The 19,293-nt window shown below is 39.0% G+C and overlaps 1 protein-coding gene across 10 annotated transcripts in view; it reads right to left on the bottom strand.

The window, feature by feature from the left end:
- The window catches only part of ITPR2 (inositol 1,4,5-trisphosphate receptor type 2), a 269,668-nt gene that overhangs the window by 193,709 nt on the left and 56,666 nt on the right, over positions 1–19,293 (bottom strand). For 7 of the 10 annotated variants that reach the window (XM_080580204.1, XM_080580210.1, XM_080580206.1 and 4 more), the window contains one exon: positions 7,203–7,247. The exons of 2 other annotated variants lie outside the window; for them this stretch is intronic. In XM_080580204.1, coding sequence (XP_080436330.1) covers positions 7,203–7,247 — 45 coding nt within the window. Of the gene's footprint in view, positions 1–1,926; positions 7,172–7,202; positions 7,248–19,293 lie in introns of those variants that run through there. One more of the 10 variants, XM_080580205.1, reaches the window with a different exon arrangement.

Here is a 19,293-nt window from a genome sequence, read left to right as displayed (position 1 = left end):
GAAACATCCCCTGTGTTTTGCAGAAAAGCAAACTTTCATCTGGCAGTCCTCACATTCTCTTGTTCCCCAGACCCAAAAAATATTAAACGAGATCACACATAGAAACTTAACCTGTGAAGACTGAGAAAATAGCAAAATTTTTTGTCCACCACCATTGGTGATTTCCATATATATTTTGTTTTACAAACTCAGGATGAGACCCAAAGTGGGAAGGCAGGCAAACTACAGGTGAATGCTCTTAGGAGTTTAATAGGTAGGAGTGAGAGTCTAGCATCAAACAAAAATCTACTTCCCAAATTTCCAAACAAACTGGAAAAATGGAAAATCTATTTAAAATTCAAGACATCAATAAAGGAGTGAGGAATACAAGACAGTTTAGAACAGCATCCAAACTTGTTAATATTTCCCATAACTTACATCCAAAACTAATAAGGTTTTCCCAGAACCTACCCACTCTACTATAATTTCCAAACTGAAAATGCTGGTATACAAAAAGGCAGGACACTTCCAAATTTATTTATTTTTCCCTAGAGTTCCAGGAAAAAACACAGAGCAAAATATGAAACCATATTCTGTTCCATGTTGCGAAGTTTTTTTATATTCACTCATTACCGAATGTCTTACCACCCCCAATAGGCCATTAAGAATGAGCACATACACACATGTGCAGGTTTCTATGACACACAGCAAAGTGAAAGGCAGGTCTCCTGTGCTTAAGTAGTTCGAATGAACCACTAGCTCTGCAGGGAAGTTCATCCTGCAGTTTGGGGCTGACTCCACTCAGGCATGAGTCTCCCCAGCCATTGTGTAGATGCTGTCGAGCTATGGAGTTAGCTCATTAGGCCTAAATCTAGCCAACCAGTCTTGGCACTTGTCAAATCAAACCTGCCATATGAGCAAGAGCTGGTTTCTAGTCTATAAAATAAAAGTCCCTCTCAACAGAGGACAAGACGGTGTCTGTAATACTGCTAACTGCAATGCAAAGCTTAGCTGAGTAAAATGAGACCCACACAACAGCTGTATAATAGTTCCAAACTGGACTCCACAAAAACCTCAGAACGCTCTTCATAATTTAATTTTAGGATCTCAGACACCTCACAACCCAACCTTCATTATGAGTGCTATGCGCTAGTCACTGAAAAAAAAAAAAAGTAATGAAAAGTGACCCTGACCTTCACAGCTCTGAAAACAACATATATAGGGAGTGCATGACAGAGATACAGCCATCACATATGAAAATACAGACTTAAATTTATGTCTGAATTTACATCTGAGTGCATGCACATGTGTGTGAGAGAGAACATACATAAAAGTTTCTCATGATTAAATTTAGTAAGCAGACATCAGAACCTGCATTTAACCTAGCCATTATTAAATTTGCTGATGAGTCTATATAAGGAAGTTGAAAGAAGAGGAAAGAATTAGAATATTTCAAATGAATTAGACAATATGATCAGTACAGAAGAAGCACTGCATTCCTAAACAGAACAAAACAATGACATTTGCACAGGTAAGAAACCAGCATACAGGCAGATGCAGCCAGCAAAAACTGATTCAATGAAGAAAAGGGAGGTACAGGTGTGTACAGGAACTCACAGAAAGAAAAATTCAAATTAAAGTAGTATGAAGAAGAAGCCAATGAACAGTTTCAGAGATGGTGGTGATAGGGTCAGTGGTGGCAGCCAAAGAAAGCAGCCAAAGAAAGCATTCCCAAGACTTTTTTCAAAAAAAAAAAAAAGTAGGTGAATTACCTGCTAGGAATACAGAGAAAAAGTGCAAGAACTGTGAGTAAAACAATTCTAGCAAATAGTAAATTCATTAAGGAAAAAAAAAATAGTTTTGGTTGTCCCATACTACTGACAAACTGGTCATAAGTTGTAGCAATTCAAATTAGATATATGCCCAAGGTGAAGATGGTGGAATTACCTCACTCTGTAGTTCACTGGTTAAATGACTCGTGAGGATCTGGGAAATGCCGATTCAGTTTTTCTTCCACCTAGCAGGATCTGGACCTACGTCTTCCAAAAGAGTAACGCCATCTAAAAACCACATGGTGCAGACAGCAGAGGCAGCCTGCTCTGCCTAAAAAAACCTAAGCATCCACTCAACTAGAAGATGGCTTGTGAAGTACAGTACTCACATGCACAACAGGACTTTGCCAGGGGGTATAAGGGAAAATGCCCCTACCATATAGCCAGTGGTAAGGGACTAGAAAAGCAAAGAAAAGTTAGAAAAGCAAGTTAGAAAAAAAAAAAAAAAGTTAGAAAAGCAAAGGCTTAGAGTTCAAAGGAGGAGATATACTTAGTGAAAACAAAGAGTCCTTTTGGTGAAGAGTGGCAATACTGATCCAGGCTACCAGCAAATGCCATAACTCCTGGGTTACCACCACCGACTTGCAGTGCATCACACTGATTTAAAAAGAAGCTTTAAAAAAAAAATCCAGCACAAACATACAGTGTTTGCAATTTGAAGGGCAAATATGGCGTAATTGGTGACAAAACCTATACTGCAATTAGAGACAAAATAATCAGGCTTGTCTTTCTTGGGACTTGTAGCCTGGGAGATGAGCCTTCTTCACAGCTCTTAATATAATTTGCTAGTAATTGTGACCAACCCCATGCTCCCGTATTATTCATCTCAACTGAGCATCATACCTAAACTTCAGATTTACATGGAGTTTTGTTTATGACGGGACCTTCCTGCAAAAAAGTGAAGAAAAAAATCCTGGAGAAAAACAAAAATAATAATAATACAAAAACATGCCAGGCCAGGAATACCTTTCCTTTTAGAATGCAAATCCAATCTATAATTCCAATTGGTAAAGACACCTCTTGTGGCATAGAGATGGATAATGCCCTACTCCTGAACGAATACATTACACTGCACTACAGATTTCAGCAGAAATTAAACTTAATAGCAACCAGAGTTCTGAAAATGCCTGTTAAAACTAGTACACTGTGGTATCTCAGTATGTTAACCCAGTTTAGGAGGCTCTTACAAACCAGCATTTTCACAAAGCAGTAATGTGAGCAGAACTCCATAGGTTAGATGATTTAAAAAATGCTATATGAAAAAATAAGTCGAGGAAATTAATGGCCAGCCTTGCTCCTGCATGTTACGTAGCCCTGGCACACAGCACAGCAGTTAGCCTCCTATAACACCTTCGCTGTTGACTCATTTGTGAGTCATCGCATTTTTAGCAGAGACATCACGTTGCAATTCTGTTGTTAGGAGCCAGAGACATTCTGTAAGAAACAATGTATGTGTTTTCAGAGCTGATTCAGACCTGTGTGCAGCAGCAGAATAATAATAATGTGCTGGCATTCATGTCTCCCCTTCTCCCCGTGAGTGCAGAGCCTCTCAAGTGGTCTGACTGCTGGCTTTATATAAGCAGAGATACTGCCATTTTAAAACTGATTATTTTTATTTTTAAGTATGTTTTTCAGATTGTTTTTCAGCCTCAAAAAAAAAAATCCCCAAACCTATTCTAATTGTTTTAACTGCATCACCTGTGACACACATTATGAAATTTTAATTAAACAAACTTAGTTCCTGGAAGGTAAATAAAAAAAAAGAACTTAGAGTGTTTATTTGGAAAAAAATAATTTGGGATGGAAGCAAGAAAGAAAACATTGAATCACATCATTGTTTGGCATTCATAAATATAGACAGAAGTCAAAGAGGTATGTCAAATTGGACCAAGAAACCCATGGCAAAACTGTCCAACTTCTTTACAAGAAAAGTAAATGCATACCAGTCTCAATCCTAAGAAAAATCTCAACAGTAAAAACCAGTTTGGAACTGGTTAGGACTAGCACTCTCTCCCAAAAATGCAGATGAATGGAGCTAAGGTAGCTATCCAAAGACAGCCTTTTAATACTAATGTCATGTTCCCAGCTGTTCTTGACATCATTTCCCCAGTGTTTATAGTGCTCTTCTAGATGCTGTACATTTCTGTGATTGGAAATTATAGACTACTTCGCAGCATAAAATACACCAATGTGGGATTTAATGGAAACTATAACAGAGCACTGCATTTTAATGCATTATACATTAAAATCTCCTAGTGTTCTAGAGAGCTGGAGAACCCCCCTCACCTTTCCCTACCCAACAAAGCCTTTAAATCAGAGAAAGGTCTTCATGCTACAAAAAAAAAAAAAAAATCTTCTGCAGTTTAGATGTGGGAAAAACATGTACAAAGAATATTAATCAATTCAATGCAAGGCTAAATTTTACCAGAAATCAAAGCAGTGTTTCACCAGACAATATGGCTGAAATCTCAAGCAGCAGCACATAAATGTGCAAGGAAACTCAGCCCAAACACAGCTTGGGAACAAAAGTCCTAGTCACTTCCAGCAATATTTATGGTCTCAGCAGCCAAAACCCTTTTAGACTTCTAGTCACTTAAGGCAAAAAAGACAGACTTAAGCAGAATCTAGACACCTATGCCCACTACCGTACCATAGAAAATTCTTCTCCATCATTGCTTCCTAAAATTGACAGTTGCCTAAGCAACCGTGATCAAGACTTATAAACCAGGCAGTGAACATGCACAGGAAGCCCTGTCACACATTTATAGTTAAGGGTTGGCACAAAACACACAGATGGCTATGCCTTCTTCAAAATCCAGCCAGAAGAGAAGGAGCTGGTACCCTTTTATCCATCAGATTAGCAATGAAAAGCAAAACAGACTGCAGGCTCAGTTTCTTCCTTCAGCTGAAAGATTTAAGTATGCCTCTTCATTTTCCTACGGCTCTAACTTCAAATTATGCTGGGGTAGGTCCACTTCCATCCACCCTCTAGAGCAGATTTACTTCACTGGCAGTACTTCAAAATTAATTTGTTCAAAAGATGAAAAAGATGATGCCTTTGCAGTTAGTCAGGCAATCACCTGGCTGAAGAAATGCCACATGAAAACCATGGTACAAGAAAAGCTTATATGATCCATGTTATATGAATACTGGATACAAGACTGACATAGATGACCCTTCAAGAACTCCAAATACTGTAAGACTGCCATACTTCTGAGGGACAATTCAAAACACCGCATCATTGTAAAATAAATTTCTGCACAGGGATGTGAAGCTTCGCTACTCAAGTTGCTTGAAGTCAGGATGAAGACTTAAAATAGCCAGTGCTGACTCACGGTATTTCCAATGAGATTGTAAAGGAGAGAAGGATCCAAAGGGATTTCTAACATGCTAAAAGCACCTGTAAGCTTGGATTTATATGGAGGTGTTACCAAAACTTATCAGTTGTTCTTTCACAGAACGTTTTTCACATGAAGTGCTGACTGTGTGAAGTTAAATTTCCACAGAGAACCAGTTTTGATTGTCAATCAGTTTTGATAACATTATCAAAGAAAATATTTGTCTAATCAAATTTCTCTGGTCTTGGTTTTTGGTTGAAACCAATGCTCAGGAGGATTATGCCAAACTGTTAGAGCAGTCACCTTCAACATTCATGTTCAGATTACTCTTGTTCCTTCTTAATTACGCAGCCTAGAGAATATTTAGATGAACTGGAAATGCTGCAATTGCAGACTCTATATTATATCCAAATTACTATAGCATGGTACAGTAGGAGTGGGCCCTTTGTGATGAGGATCTACCATCTACCCTATACATCTTTTCATATGTTTTAATTCAGATTAGCTCTAGCCTAGTTTTTTGGGCTAGGCAGCCATGAGAGCCTAGAGCACAGTAGATACATTCCAGATGTGCATCCTTTAAATTTGATCCAACAGAATACAAGTTTACACACTCTGAGATTGCTCCGCAAAGCGAAACGGAGTATCTTAAATAGGGAATAATTAGGTGATTCAATTAAGGAAGTGCCATCACAATGTGAACTAAAACATTAATGCAGATGAGCTGTATGAGAACCCAGCTCCACCGTTCACAGCATGAGAGCATGAACCCAAGCTCTACCAGCAAGCACTGTATTCAACGGATGTTCTAGAACTTATCTCGACTTCTGTCAGAAAGCTTCGGGGGCTTCAAATGTCATTCCAGTACCAAAGAGAAACAACTGTTGGAACTCCTATATTTTCATGAGAGAGAGTTCTCATTTCTCCGGCCAGCTTAGCTGTTACTGCTATATTACTACTTACACCAAATACCACAGAAGACAGAAAACCAATGTTACCAACCCTTACAACAGTCTCCATTTTTATTAAAATTGCAGTGCTGGAGGCAAATTATTATGTAAGAATCTTGGTTTTCATTTAAAAAAAAAAAAAAAGATCTTCCCCATCCAGAGAAAAACTTGAAAATGTGTCTGTTAAAAGAACAAAAGCCAGAAGGCAAACAGAAAGAAATTGAATTTATTTTTTCCTAAGAAGATCTCTGTGTTTTCATGGCAATCTCATGAATGTGATGGAGGAATGATTCTTTCTTGGACTATTTGTTTAAGAATAAGATTCACTCGGGGTTTTAACTCCACTACTTTCACACATTATAAACTACAACATGTCTAGCCTTGCCTCATTAGTTAGAATTAGCGAGCACACTCTTAGCATTGTACAAGAAGACAAAGGCCTTTACCTGTAATAGCTACAGACTGTCTGGAAGCATCTGTCCTCACGTCCAACCCATCCACACTGCAGCAAAGACAACTTAGGTCCTTGTGACGGTATCATGCGAGAGTTTCCTGAAGTTTGGCATGGCTCAGCCTAAGCCTGTGCCTGAATATCTCCTTACGTGTATTCAATACAGGTAATGAAAAGAGTCACAGCATGTCCTTAGATTTAGGGCCATGCTTGACCTACAAACATGCCCTGGGGGGGCTCATCTCCACTAGCAGAGCCTCTGAATTGATATTGGTACGTAAGTAACCGGATTTGCTTGTCTGGTTTACTTGCTAAAGAGGGTGGTGGTGTTTTTGCCATAATGTAGCATGCCTAATTTGATAAGTATTAATACGTTTAATGCCTGCAGTTTCTAAGCAGAACTGAATTCCAACTAATGCCAATTTGATGCATAATTTGAATAAGCTTCCTATCTCTTCCTTTACACAACGGAAAACTTTCTGTAACAACAGTTCTGAATTGCACACTAGCTTATACAGGATACAGAAGATAACCCCAGTGGTTGTGACATGTAACTACAGCAAAAGCCACAAAGGACTTCCATATGTTGGACTTTATTAGGTTAAGGATACAGTATTTCCCAGATTATATGCAACATGTAAATTTCACTTACCAAAGCTTTTCCTTCATTATTACCTTCTGGATAGTGTGGGTTAAGCTGGAAAAGAAAATAAGTCAAAAACTGTCTTGACAGCTTTTAGACATTTCAGAAATGGGGGAGAGGGTTTGGTTCAGTATTCAGTTGTGCATTTACCCTGAAAAAGAATTGTGGACTATTTATAACTAGTATAGCAATAACAGTACAAGAATTACCGATCCAATTTCTGAGCAACTTACTGGCTATGTCCTCACTTCAAAAAAGTGCATCTTACAATAAAGGTTGTTAACTCAAGGGAGGAATCTCAAATTAAATTAAAAAAAAAAAAAGGAATGATGGAGAGAAAGCACAGATAGTTACTAATCTAAACATAGCAAATTACAGTCATCCCATCATCCCTACAAACACACAAACACTTTCAGGATTGACCCCAAGCAGATGTATTGAGATAAAAACTAACATGTTTCATGTCTACTGAGACTGGACAGGAAGACATAACTCAGAATAAACACCTCTTTGAAACAGGAATGGCAATGCCACTATAGACAAGTGTTTAACTACTTTGTGATTTGGCTTAACCATTATTAAAGGGGATAATATTTTCTATGTCATACCAGGACTATCAAACATCAATTAATAATTAAAGTAGGATGAGATGCCTGGATGAAAGACACTACTACCAAGTGTAAAGCATTACTACTTAAAAGTGTTCAGTATGGTTTGACAAGAGGAATACGTAAACTAAAAGATGAGGGATTATGTAGGCAGACATACACTCAAATAAAAAAACACACGTATACCTACATACTGGCTGGACACAAAACCTTTCAGGATTTCACTTACATAATGAAATATTTTTACCTCAATATTTACTTTATTCCCTGACATAGGATATGCCTTCAAAGCATTGAAAACTTTGATCCAAAATGAGTAGTTATAAAAGGTAATTCAGTTTTTAAGCAATGACAGCACATGTACATCTTACAGGTAAGTACAGTCATCTTATTGGCATGAACTTGACATTAACAGTGTGGAAGACCCAAAAGTGAATTACACAGGGCAAGCTAAATGAATCCCAATAAAATTTTTCAATACTACATAATCGTCATACATTTAACATTACACAGAAAAGTGCTGTGAAGGATGGTTTTTTTTGTCTTTTTTGGTTGGTTGGTTGGTTGCATTTTTTTGTGTGCCCGTTAGTTTGACTTCAGAGCCAGGGAAGCTCATGGAGCAGATTATCTTGAGTATCATCGCAGAGCACTTGCAGGGCAAACAGGAGATCAGGCCCAGTCAGCATGGGTTTATGAAAGGCAGGTCCTGCTTGACTAACCTGATCTCCTTCTATGACAAAGTGACACGCTTAGTGGATGAGGGAAAGGCTGTGGATGTGGTCTACCTTGATTTCAGTAAGGCTTTTGACACCACTTCCCACAGCATTCTCCTCAAGAAACTGGCTGCTCATGGCTTGGACTGGCATACGCTTCATTGGGTTAAAAACTGGCTGGGTAGCTGGGCCCAAAGAGTTGTGGTAAATGGAGTTATATCCAGTTGGAGGCCGGTCACTAGTGGAGTACCCCAGGGCTCAGTACTAGGGCCAGTTCTCTTTAATATCTTTATCAATGATCTGGATGAGGGGATCGAGTGCACCCTCAAAAGTTTGCACATGACACCAAGTTAGGAGCATGTGTCAATCTACTTGAGGGTAGGAAGGCTCTGCAGGAGGATCTGGATAGGCTGGACCGATGGGCTGAGGCCAACTGTATGAAGTTCAACAAGGCCAAGTGCCAGGTCCTGGGGCACAACCACCCCAAGCAGTGCTACAGGCTGGGAGATGAGTGGTTAGAAAGCTGCCTGGCACAGAAGGACCTGGGAGTATTGGTTGATAGTCGGCTGAACATGAGCCTGCAGTGTGCTCAGGTGGCCAAGAAGGCCAACAGCATCCTGGCTTGTATGACAAAGTGTGGCCAGCAGGGCTAGGAAAGTGATTATCCCCCTGTACTCGGCTCTGGTGAGGCCGCACCTCGAGTACTGTGTTCAGTTTTGGGCCCCTCACCCCAGGAAGGACATCGAGGTGCTAGAGCAAGTCCAGAGAAGGGCAACAAAGCTGGTGAGGGGTCTGGAGAACATGTCTTACGAGGAGCGGCTGAGGGAGCTGGGGTTGTTTAGCCTCGAGAAGAGGAGGCTCAGGGGAGACCTTATCGCTCTCTACAGATATCTTAAAGGAGGCTGTAGCGAGGTGGGGGTTGGTCTATTCTCCCACATGCCTGGTGACAGGACGAGGGGGAATGGGCTAAAGTTGCACCAGGGGAGGTTTAGGTTGGATATTAGGAAGAACTTCTTTACTGAAAGGGTTGTTAGGCATTGGAACGGGCTGTCCATGGAAGCGGTTGAATCACCATCCCTGGAGGTCTTTAAAAGACGTTTAGATGTTGAGCTTAGTGATATGGTTTAGTGGAGGACCTGTTAGTGTTAGGTCAGAGGTTGGACTAGGTGATCTTGAAGGTCTCTTCCAACCTAGATGATTCTGTGATTGTGGTTTTTTTGTTTTTTAGTTTTTTATCAAGTTATCCAGGATCTTATTTATATTCTATCATTTATATCCCTTTACCCCAAAAAGCCATCTCCTCTCCACATACTGAGCCCAAAGAAAGGAGGAAAACTTTTAGATTCTCCCAAACTTACTGAAAATACCTTTGCTCTGTGTCATGACTTGATGTGTTAGCACAGAAACGAACAAAGGGTTATTCTCCTGCTTTAATTTCAATGTTCACATTAGCTACCATTACCCTCACAAACCTAATTTAGAGCCTATTTTCCTCCCTGCATTGACACCTACCCCAAATATTGCATTTTGCTCCTTCACAACATTCTCAGTTTCCTACCTCCAGCTCCCACCTACTTATGTCATACGGCAACAGGAATGCGAGATGAACACTGAACGACAGACAGCTAGAAGATCCACGTATATACATCCATATTTATGTACATATATAAAAAAACTGTTTTCATATAGTTTTATTAGTTTTCTCACACTTCTTTCACCATTACTTTTGTTTACCTAGCACCTTAAAATAATCCCAGTTGCCCATTTCGATAGCCAAACTGAGTTCTGAACTTTTGTTCTTCCATTGACAGCAGAGAAAATAATCAAGCAGTGCTTCTTAGTCACTTAAGACCACATACTTTCAACAGTGGTGCATAGAAGGTACAGAAGACTAAATTTAACCTTACCTTCAGATTCTGCTTGTTGTAAGCAAGCCAGAAAAAGTCTGAGCCATCTCAGGTCTGACACTACACTCAGCACAGAGAACTGTATCTTCAAATGGAGTAAGTCTATGATGTTTCATTAAAGCACTCGTGAATACAGTTGTCTACTCAGCATGAGCTGGGCCTTGAGTCCTGCTATTCTTCAACAGTTTGCTCTCAGTATAATGATGCTTTTAAAAATATATCTACAACAGGAGACACCAGGAAAATCTCTCTCCCACGCCACTTCTTGCCTACTTTAAAAATGACTAAACAGATTGTCTTCAAATTTCCAAAATAGTTTTCTTGTGGACAGAGGCTGATGGAGACAGAAGGCTCAAATGAAAAATGAAGTACATCCCTAGAAATGTTTTTTCTTGCCCCACTGTAACAGAAATAACAAAACTAAAGAGATTTTGTTTAGAAAAAGTTTGAGATGCTGACGTTAAACAGTAAAAACAATGGAATGCAGTTTTAGGGCTGACATTAATGGCTCCCTTTTCAGCTCAGCAGGTGCTATTTTCATTTCAGCTGAGGTTGTTGCCACTGAACACCTCTGAAAATCAGATCATTAGCTATTATCCTAATACTATATTTCTCCAGGTAGAGAGGCATAAATCATGTAGTGTTGTATGGCATACTATACCTGTTCTGAGTCCTTTTCAATATCCAAGTACAACATAAGGAGCTAGGGACACAGTGATGGTCCAAAACCTACTGCTTTTTCTGATTTATATAGGATCACCTCTATGCTCCTCTAGGAGTCTTTTATTTAAAGAATCCTTGAAAATAACAATACTAATATTTTTTTCTTATTGCTAATGAAATTGAGTAAGATTCTTTTCAGTTCTTGAGAAAGTAAATAAGAATACCATGCTAAATGGGTCCATTTCAGCTTAGCAGTCTCTATGCTTTTTGGGGTTATTGGACACGGAGTTGCAGTGTTCCTGAACTATAGCTGAAGTACTGTATATTTCAGCCGAACACCACTGGAAGGTGCATGCAGTCAATACACAGAAAGAACATGATGCATTCTAAACCACAGAGCTCAAGCAAGTAAATTATATAAATCATTATTATAATAGCTCCATTATTTGTTTGTTGGGTTTTGTATGGGCTTTTTTTGTTTGTTTTTTTGTGTGCTTTTTTTTTTTTTAGAGTGTATCTCCAACAGCTTCTTTTCCAATACAGAATAATTCACAAATCCTAATCATCCACCGCTTCTTTTGCAACATACTTAGGATGAGCTTTATATATATTTATTTGTTTATTTTACCTTTTCCTGGACAGGAAAGGAAAAAGTATCACAAATGAGAGTTCAGCTTCACCATGGCTGACAATATCAAAGATCATTTCATATTATGGCAAGCTCATGAGACTCACCATATCATCCTAATGCTCATCCATGATGTAAGGCCACATAACCTAACCACCTGAGTAAATAGCAATGACTATTTGGTGGTATGAGAGGTGCAATCTATATCAAGTAATGCAGACTGCACTAGCAGAGAGTAACCAGAGAAGAGCAAAACAGAACTAGCATTAGTGAAGCAGTGAAATGGTCACATGGCAAAAAGTGATGGAGTCAGTGTGGCCTAAAGATTACCTGAGATGGTAGGTCAGGGTAACTGATAGCACTTTTGTTCATCATTCACTCCACTGCCACGTAAAAGTCCAGCTCTGTTACAGGGATTTTACAGTTGGCAATGCTAATATTGCACCTGTCACAGCTCAAACAACAAGGATTTACGACACCACAGATAATTGATCTTTTTCAATTGCTTATACATATGAGCCCAGATCCAAGTCTGCACATCCTCCAGCCCACATAAAATACCCTAAGCTCCAGAAAATGGTGTTATCACACTTGTTTTTTCCTTTTCATTGTAGCACCAAGGAAGACATTATGGTTTTATCTGCATGGGCCAACAGTGCACATTAATTCGTGCTACATGAGCTTTTCCTTGTACTAAGGTCCTATCACCAGTAGTTACAGTAAATACCACTGTAACTGCAAATGTAATTTGCACAGTATAGCTCACAGGAAGTAACTGGGACCTAAATTAATCTTGGACTTCATCTGTGGGGTAAGAGAGCTTCGAAGCAGCCTAGCAAACTCGTCAGGAAACAGGGACAGTCAATACCATGACAAGGCTGCCACAACTACACAAGACCATATTTTAAACACTAAAATCATTGACTATTTTGGCATTTTTATAAAGATTTGCACCTAAAGAGAAAGTAATACTTTCTTTTAAATCTAAACAGAATTAGCATTTACTTGTAATTTTGTAAAAGGCAAATTCCCAGCTTGTGATCTACACAGGGTATCTGCAAGAGCCTGAAGGCTGGATTCGTAGTTGGAGATGGTCTCCCCCCGGTATGTAAAAACTGGTATCTCTTAGATAGATTTCAGGTTCCGCCTTTGTACATGGTGGCACTTAAGAGGAGACATATGAATGCATATATATACCAATATATTCATACTGTGGGAGCACCAGAAGGTCCCCAATATGTGTGACAACGACATAACAAAAGCCAGCTTTTACAGGTGGAAAACAGATATACACAATGTATTTAACTATTTCTAGTTAAAATTATTTGGAGGCTTGTAGAAGAGCAAGGAATCAAATTCCTGAATTTTTGCCTACTGCCCTCACAACAGTCTTTCTCTTGTAAAGTTTGCATAGGAGGAAGTATCAATTTGCAACTATGTGTTCGTGTGTTACTTCTGGTAGTTGGTGTTCAGAAAATTAAGTGCCCTGCTAATCCTAAGAGGTATCCTGTTAGATCGAGTGACACAAGTCCCAGGCTCTTTTAACTCTACTGATCATTAACGGCAGTCAAAATTATTCCTTAAAGTTTTCAGTACGTAAGACTTCATGTTGCATTATCTCTCCTGAGTTTTTACTATTGAGTAGAACAACTTCTCACTAATACACTGCTCTAGGTTTTCTTTTGGTTTGTCTGTTTTGCATCTACACACAGTAAGATATGCTTCACAGTCCAACAAGTGAATTGTAAGTCTCAGTCCATACTGTAGCCAAACAGTTTGGAATTTCACATTTATATTAAATGCTTCTTTCCTAGACAGAGATGCAAGGAAAGTACTCAGCCTATTTTTGGACACTCATTTAATTAAGAAGGCTAGAGGGGAGTTTGGGAAAAAAAATTATGCTTATTTTTATCATGTTTTGTTGACTAGGTAAAGGATATTTAAAATCTCTTCAATGAAAGAATCAGACTGCCAAATTTCAGCTAAAAGAGCATTTTAATAACTTGATTAAAAACAGCATTAAACAAAGAATAAAAGGTTCTAATTAAACACACAAAAACAGTTTCCATTTCGTCTGATAACCAGCCCATTAACACTCAGCCTATTTGTTACCCAATCAACAAGGTCAAGTGCTTAGGGAAAAAAAAAGCCACCACAACAGTCAACTTCTCAAATCTTTCATCTTCATTAGGCTTGCTTGGTTCTTTGCTATGTCATACTGATTAGTTTTCAATAAATCCAAAGGACTTTTACACAATTTCAGAAGACTTCAGTGGTATTCAAAAAACTCTTGCCATCTTATTAACTTGCTAGAGAAAGAGCAGCTGTAACTCTACCTAGACAAACTTCATTCAGTACTGCCACAGCATCTGGTGCTAAGTTCCTGACAATCATAATCTGAGGAAAGTTTTAAAATCTCAAATTTTTAGGATTGCATTTTGCTGCTGTTTTGCTTATGAGCCCTGTCTTAGGGAGTTTCCAGGTAGGGCTCAGAGACACGAATCCTTCATTTGGCTTCAGGTCCCCCATGCTGCCAACTTAAGTGGCCAGGGATAGTTTGCAAGGGAACAACCCCCCCCCCCCCCCCCCCCCCCCCCCCCCGAGATCAAACTACCTGCTTGTCAAAAACAGGAATGAGAAATGAGAATAGGCTCTGACACCTTCCTGACCCAACTGCTCACTCTTGTTCTAAGATTAAAGGATAGGTCATCTTGAAGGCATTTTTAGTTGCTGTATAAGCAATGGCAGGCCTATGTTTTGGTATTAAAAAAAAAATCCTCATCTCTTCAAGGGTTATGTTCTAAATATTAATATTCCCTATGACTTTCAGTGGCCCTCCCAGAAATAACTAGGAATGACTGAATTGGACATCACTGAAACTTTTAGAGTTAAAAAAAAAAAAAAATAAAGGCCTTACAAACCTTCATCAAGCACCAAAAATAAAGAAAAAGAGGCACCAATATAATTTAATAAAATCTTCTGAAGTTATCTTGAAATAATAAGGAAATAAAATGCAATATAGAACAGAAGTGTCTACATTTACTGTTTTGGAACACATCAAAATGCAATACCAGCAGATGTTGTATTTTTAAAAACAGAAACAGTCCTTATAATGACTACATGACAATAAATACTGTGTTTGTGTCTTCGTACTTCTTTTCCTCCTAAAGCTCAGATCACCCATAAAAACACTGCTCAAATGCAGCCAACTCCAGACAGAACCCAAAAGGTCTAGCTGAACACAGACTCACAGACCACCACTGCAAAACCAGTTTGCCAGAAGAAAACTCCTTCCTCAAAAATCCAGATTTCTGAAGGTATATGCACACTGACAACATGCAAACGAACATTGTTCCTAACTTCCATCATGCCTGAAACAAGTTGGGCCAAGAAATTGAGCTGCATCCCCAATGTTCTTAAAAACCTTTGTAAACCTGGCCCTGGTGTTGCTAAATTAACGGTTTCTAACTTTGTCACTTCAACAAGCCATATTCAAGTCTGTGGAACAGGTCAAACTGGCTCTGTAAATCAGTAATCTCTTCTTCTCCTTTAGTCTCTGGATCTCTTCCATCTCTTCACACATAACTGTAAATTATTCTGCAGTCCTCATAGAGCTTTAAAACAAAACCACGTGCCTCCTATGAGACAGTGAAAAACATAAATAGGGCGCAGAATACTGAGTTCACCTTCGCATGCTTTTTTCTTACAACACCCTTTAATCACTGAGCCCAGCAGAAAGGAACTATCTGAATGCTGAATTAACATTTAACAAAGATTTTGGGGAAAAAAGACTCAAATGGAAGATTTTGAAACAATCTCCATGTAAGGAGGTCCCACAGTACCAACAAACTAAACGTAAGCAGATTCATGAAGGCCTTGGTGGATGCTGCCATCTCCTGGTACCTTCTCCAGTTTGCAAACTGTTACCACTGAACAAAACGTACCTACCTGCACATCTCAGTTAAAAGGCCATTTTTATCCAGTTATTTTCCTTACTGTTTCTAAAGGCAGAAGGAACGACACTAAATTTACCACTGTGCTTTTCTCTTCTACACTAGCTGTATTACTGAAGGAGGAGTAAATTTTTCTGCAAAGGCTTGCCTCCATGCCACCCTAAAAAATACCACTGGCAAATCCTTTTTGCTTCCTGAACACAAAATATCTCTGCCAGTACTCCAATCTCCAAAACCTAGGTATCAAAAGGCCTAAATTATGGCCTTCACACATTTAATCTCAGTTGCATGTAAAAAAATAAAAATCCTATGCAGAAACTCATTTTCCACCACAGTTTAAGATGAAAGAAAAAAAAAGTCCTTAAAACTACAGAGAAAGTTTCTCCGAGGCTCCATGGAGTTAACCCTGGTGTACAGACTCCAGTTTAAGAACTGATTTCCCTTTCAAATTTTTTTTCGTCCTAGCTAATGCTGAGGATGCTATTACTCAAAAATATGTAAACTTTCTGAAAATCTCATTAAATGCTTTGTTTCCAATTCTTGTGGCAGCAAGTTCCACTTCTTTACTACGTGCTGGTCAGAAGGCAGGAAAGGATTATTTTTTATTAATATTAATTTGAACATGTCTTGGCTATCTTCACCATGACCCAAATCAAGTGATTATTACAACAGGATTAAATTTATTACAAATAGTTTGGCTTTGTCCACCCAGATAAATGCATATTATAATGATAAAAATCATATGGCAAGCTAAGATTTTTAACACCAACTGAGGTAGACATAAGACAGAAATCCATTTAAAAGAATGAAATGCAGAGTGACATGACACATGAAGAAATTATTCAGGAAAGACAAGAGGAACACGAAGAGCATTTATTGATCATTTATTCAACAGTTCTCAGCAAGTACCTTATGCCACAGGAAAGTAAAATCCAGCTCACAGTCCCACAAGGCAGGACCTTTAATGCTGGCTTTGATGCTAGCAGTTCCCACTAGCCTACCTAAAACACTTGTGCCCCCATGCCTTAGCTTAGTGATCCAATCTACAGCACTATCTATTCCCTCCCCATCTCACCCCAGTCTGTGCCAACACAACCTCAGGGATGGCATAACATGTCATGAGACCACAATCAAATACCTGCAGAAACGTGATATTTCTACAAGCCTACATTGTCACTGAAGTGCTCTTATCACTGAACTACATCTCTGGTGGTTTGGATTGGACTTCCTATTCAATTTAGAATATTCATATAATTATCATTTCATCTCACGCATATGTAACCCAGTACTTCTCAGGCAAACTGGCTTTAATCATGCCTGCCTTTGAAAAAAACTGCATTGAGCATCTAGTCCTAAAATGCCCCAAAGCTGAAAGTGTGTGTGTTTCATATGGGATTTAGGGAAAAAAAAAAAAAAAAAAAAGCTTAGAACAAAACTCTAGTCAGACTTGATACATTTTACAGCTTAAACCCTGCAACTTCACTCTTGCAGGAAGAAGCAAGCAAACCCAGAAAGAAAGCGAGAGGAGTTTTCCAGTGGGCATGCATCTGGGACACACAACAGATGACTGCTACCTTTGTCCAAAGCAGCTAGCTAGAGGACAGGTTTAGCTCTGTGACTCGTTCATCACCAGAATAAGTGCCAAAGACCTTGCCAGACCCATTATCCTATACAAGCTGTTAGGAAGTGTATTCACATGCAAAAGTTAAAAGTTTCACTGAGGCTTCAGCTCTACAGCGTTCAAAGAAGTCGCAGGAGTGGCTGCACAGCTGAAAACTTCCAGAGAAAAGCCAAACCCATCTCATCAGTATCTGAAAGACCCTTGACATTTGAGCACATAAATGCTCATATTCCACTAACTTCAAAGACAAGGCTACTCCTGAGAGGTTTTCTGAATGAGGTTCTTTGTATGAGCAACAATTTGGTTTAGCGACTGAACCACACTGCAAGTCAGGAAAAGTATGTGTGGTTCTGCCCATTACCTCTGAGCTTACTGCTTCAACCTATCACAGTGGCCAGTCTGTTCTTAGTCTTCTCTCTTACATCTGTAAGAACTTCAGGGTACAGATTACATTTTACAAAGAGTTAGCTGAGACAGTTCAACGTTATAGCAACGTGCTCCAAACACCAATACTGTATGCACCTTCTTAGAAGACACAGTAATAATCTAAACACTTGTTTATGGCCTCAATTTTATACAATGATAAAAGGTAAACATTAAGGCTGCCACCCTGTCTGCATCGTCTTAATTCCTTTAGTATAACATAATTGATCTCATGTTAAAGACAATTACCTCATCAGATTCACTGCCATATCTTGCCAAGGTACCTAATATGTTATATGGTATATTAGCCTAGTCTTGGTCTATCCAGCTAGGTAAAAAAGAATTATCACAGATTTTTCCTTACAAGTTCTGCGTTGTCTATGATTATGTACATGTTCACCATGTTCCACAAGCAATGTACAGCGGTTTATCCATTATCTGCTGGAATATCTGAGATTAACATTTGATTTGATACTTACACATGTATTTCATGATTATTTTAGCAACATCCATCTCACCAAAGAAGTTAAACATAAAATTACACTTACCCATTTATGCATTTCTTGTGTGTGCGTGTATGCATGGACACACGCATTTCTGTTTAACATCTGCACACAGCAAGTGCTAATAGTTATGGTATAGCTTATCCAGTTTAGAAATGATAGAACTGGAGCTGTTGCACACATGGAGAACAATATTAAAGGTGCATGTTCTGGTTTAGCACAACCAATAAGCTGGCATTCGGTTCAAACAGACTTTTATCCAGGCGATTAGAATATTGAAAAGATTAGGTGTGGTCGTGAGAAGGGCACAGCTGTGTGGTCCCAACCTGCAGAATTTGAAAGGCTGTTCAAGCAAATTACAGCTCATTGCCACACACACACAGACTGATTTGGGTACATTCTACATGTGGTACATGCATGTAAAAAATTTTGGGAGAGTCTTCGTTATTTTGAAACATTCAATTTTCACCTAACAGTACAGTCGCTCTTTATAAATATAAAACTTCAAAATAACTTGGGTCATTTTGTTGTAACCAGGGCTAAAAAAAGAATTTTCTATAGACTTTCTTCTAAAAGACCACTGACTTTGTGAAGATTAAAAATAAACTCGGCAGCCTGGATCTTAGCTGGTGGCTTAGTGTCTAAATCTCCTGCTAAGGATCTGGCTCAACTCTTTCGGGTGAAATCAAGCCCTTCTGACATTAACAGCAGAACTCCAACCGTCTCCAAAGAACAAGCAGAGGAGAACTTCTCTTTCTAATTTTTCATCTGAATATTTGGTTCCGCCTTTTTATGATTTCAATGTTTTGGGAATGTCTGAGCCAGTGGTTTCAGATTTCCAAACGCCACAAATGGAGGAGACATTACCACCTACTAGATTCCAGATGTCCAAAGTCTTACCGCAAAACATGAAACACTTTCTTCAGCATAGCCATCCCACATCTTAAATAACAGGCTGAGAGTATACATGCATCTGATGTGTCAGAGCATGTCAAAGGTTGTACATAATAGTAGAGGAATGACAATACGGCTATGTGCAATTAGCAAATGCCTACCGCTGGGTCTCCTTTAGCAGGAGTCC

Source organism: Anser brachyrhynchus (genome assembly GCF_964034855.1).
Source record: "Anser brachyrhynchus genome assembly, chromosome: 1".
Classification (NCBI taxonomy): Eukaryota; Metazoa; Chordata; class Aves; order Anseriformes; family Anatidae; genus Anser; species Anser brachyrhynchus.
The sequence above is the reverse complement of the archived record's forward strand: the minus strand, read 5'-3'. Positions and strand labels throughout refer to the sequence as shown.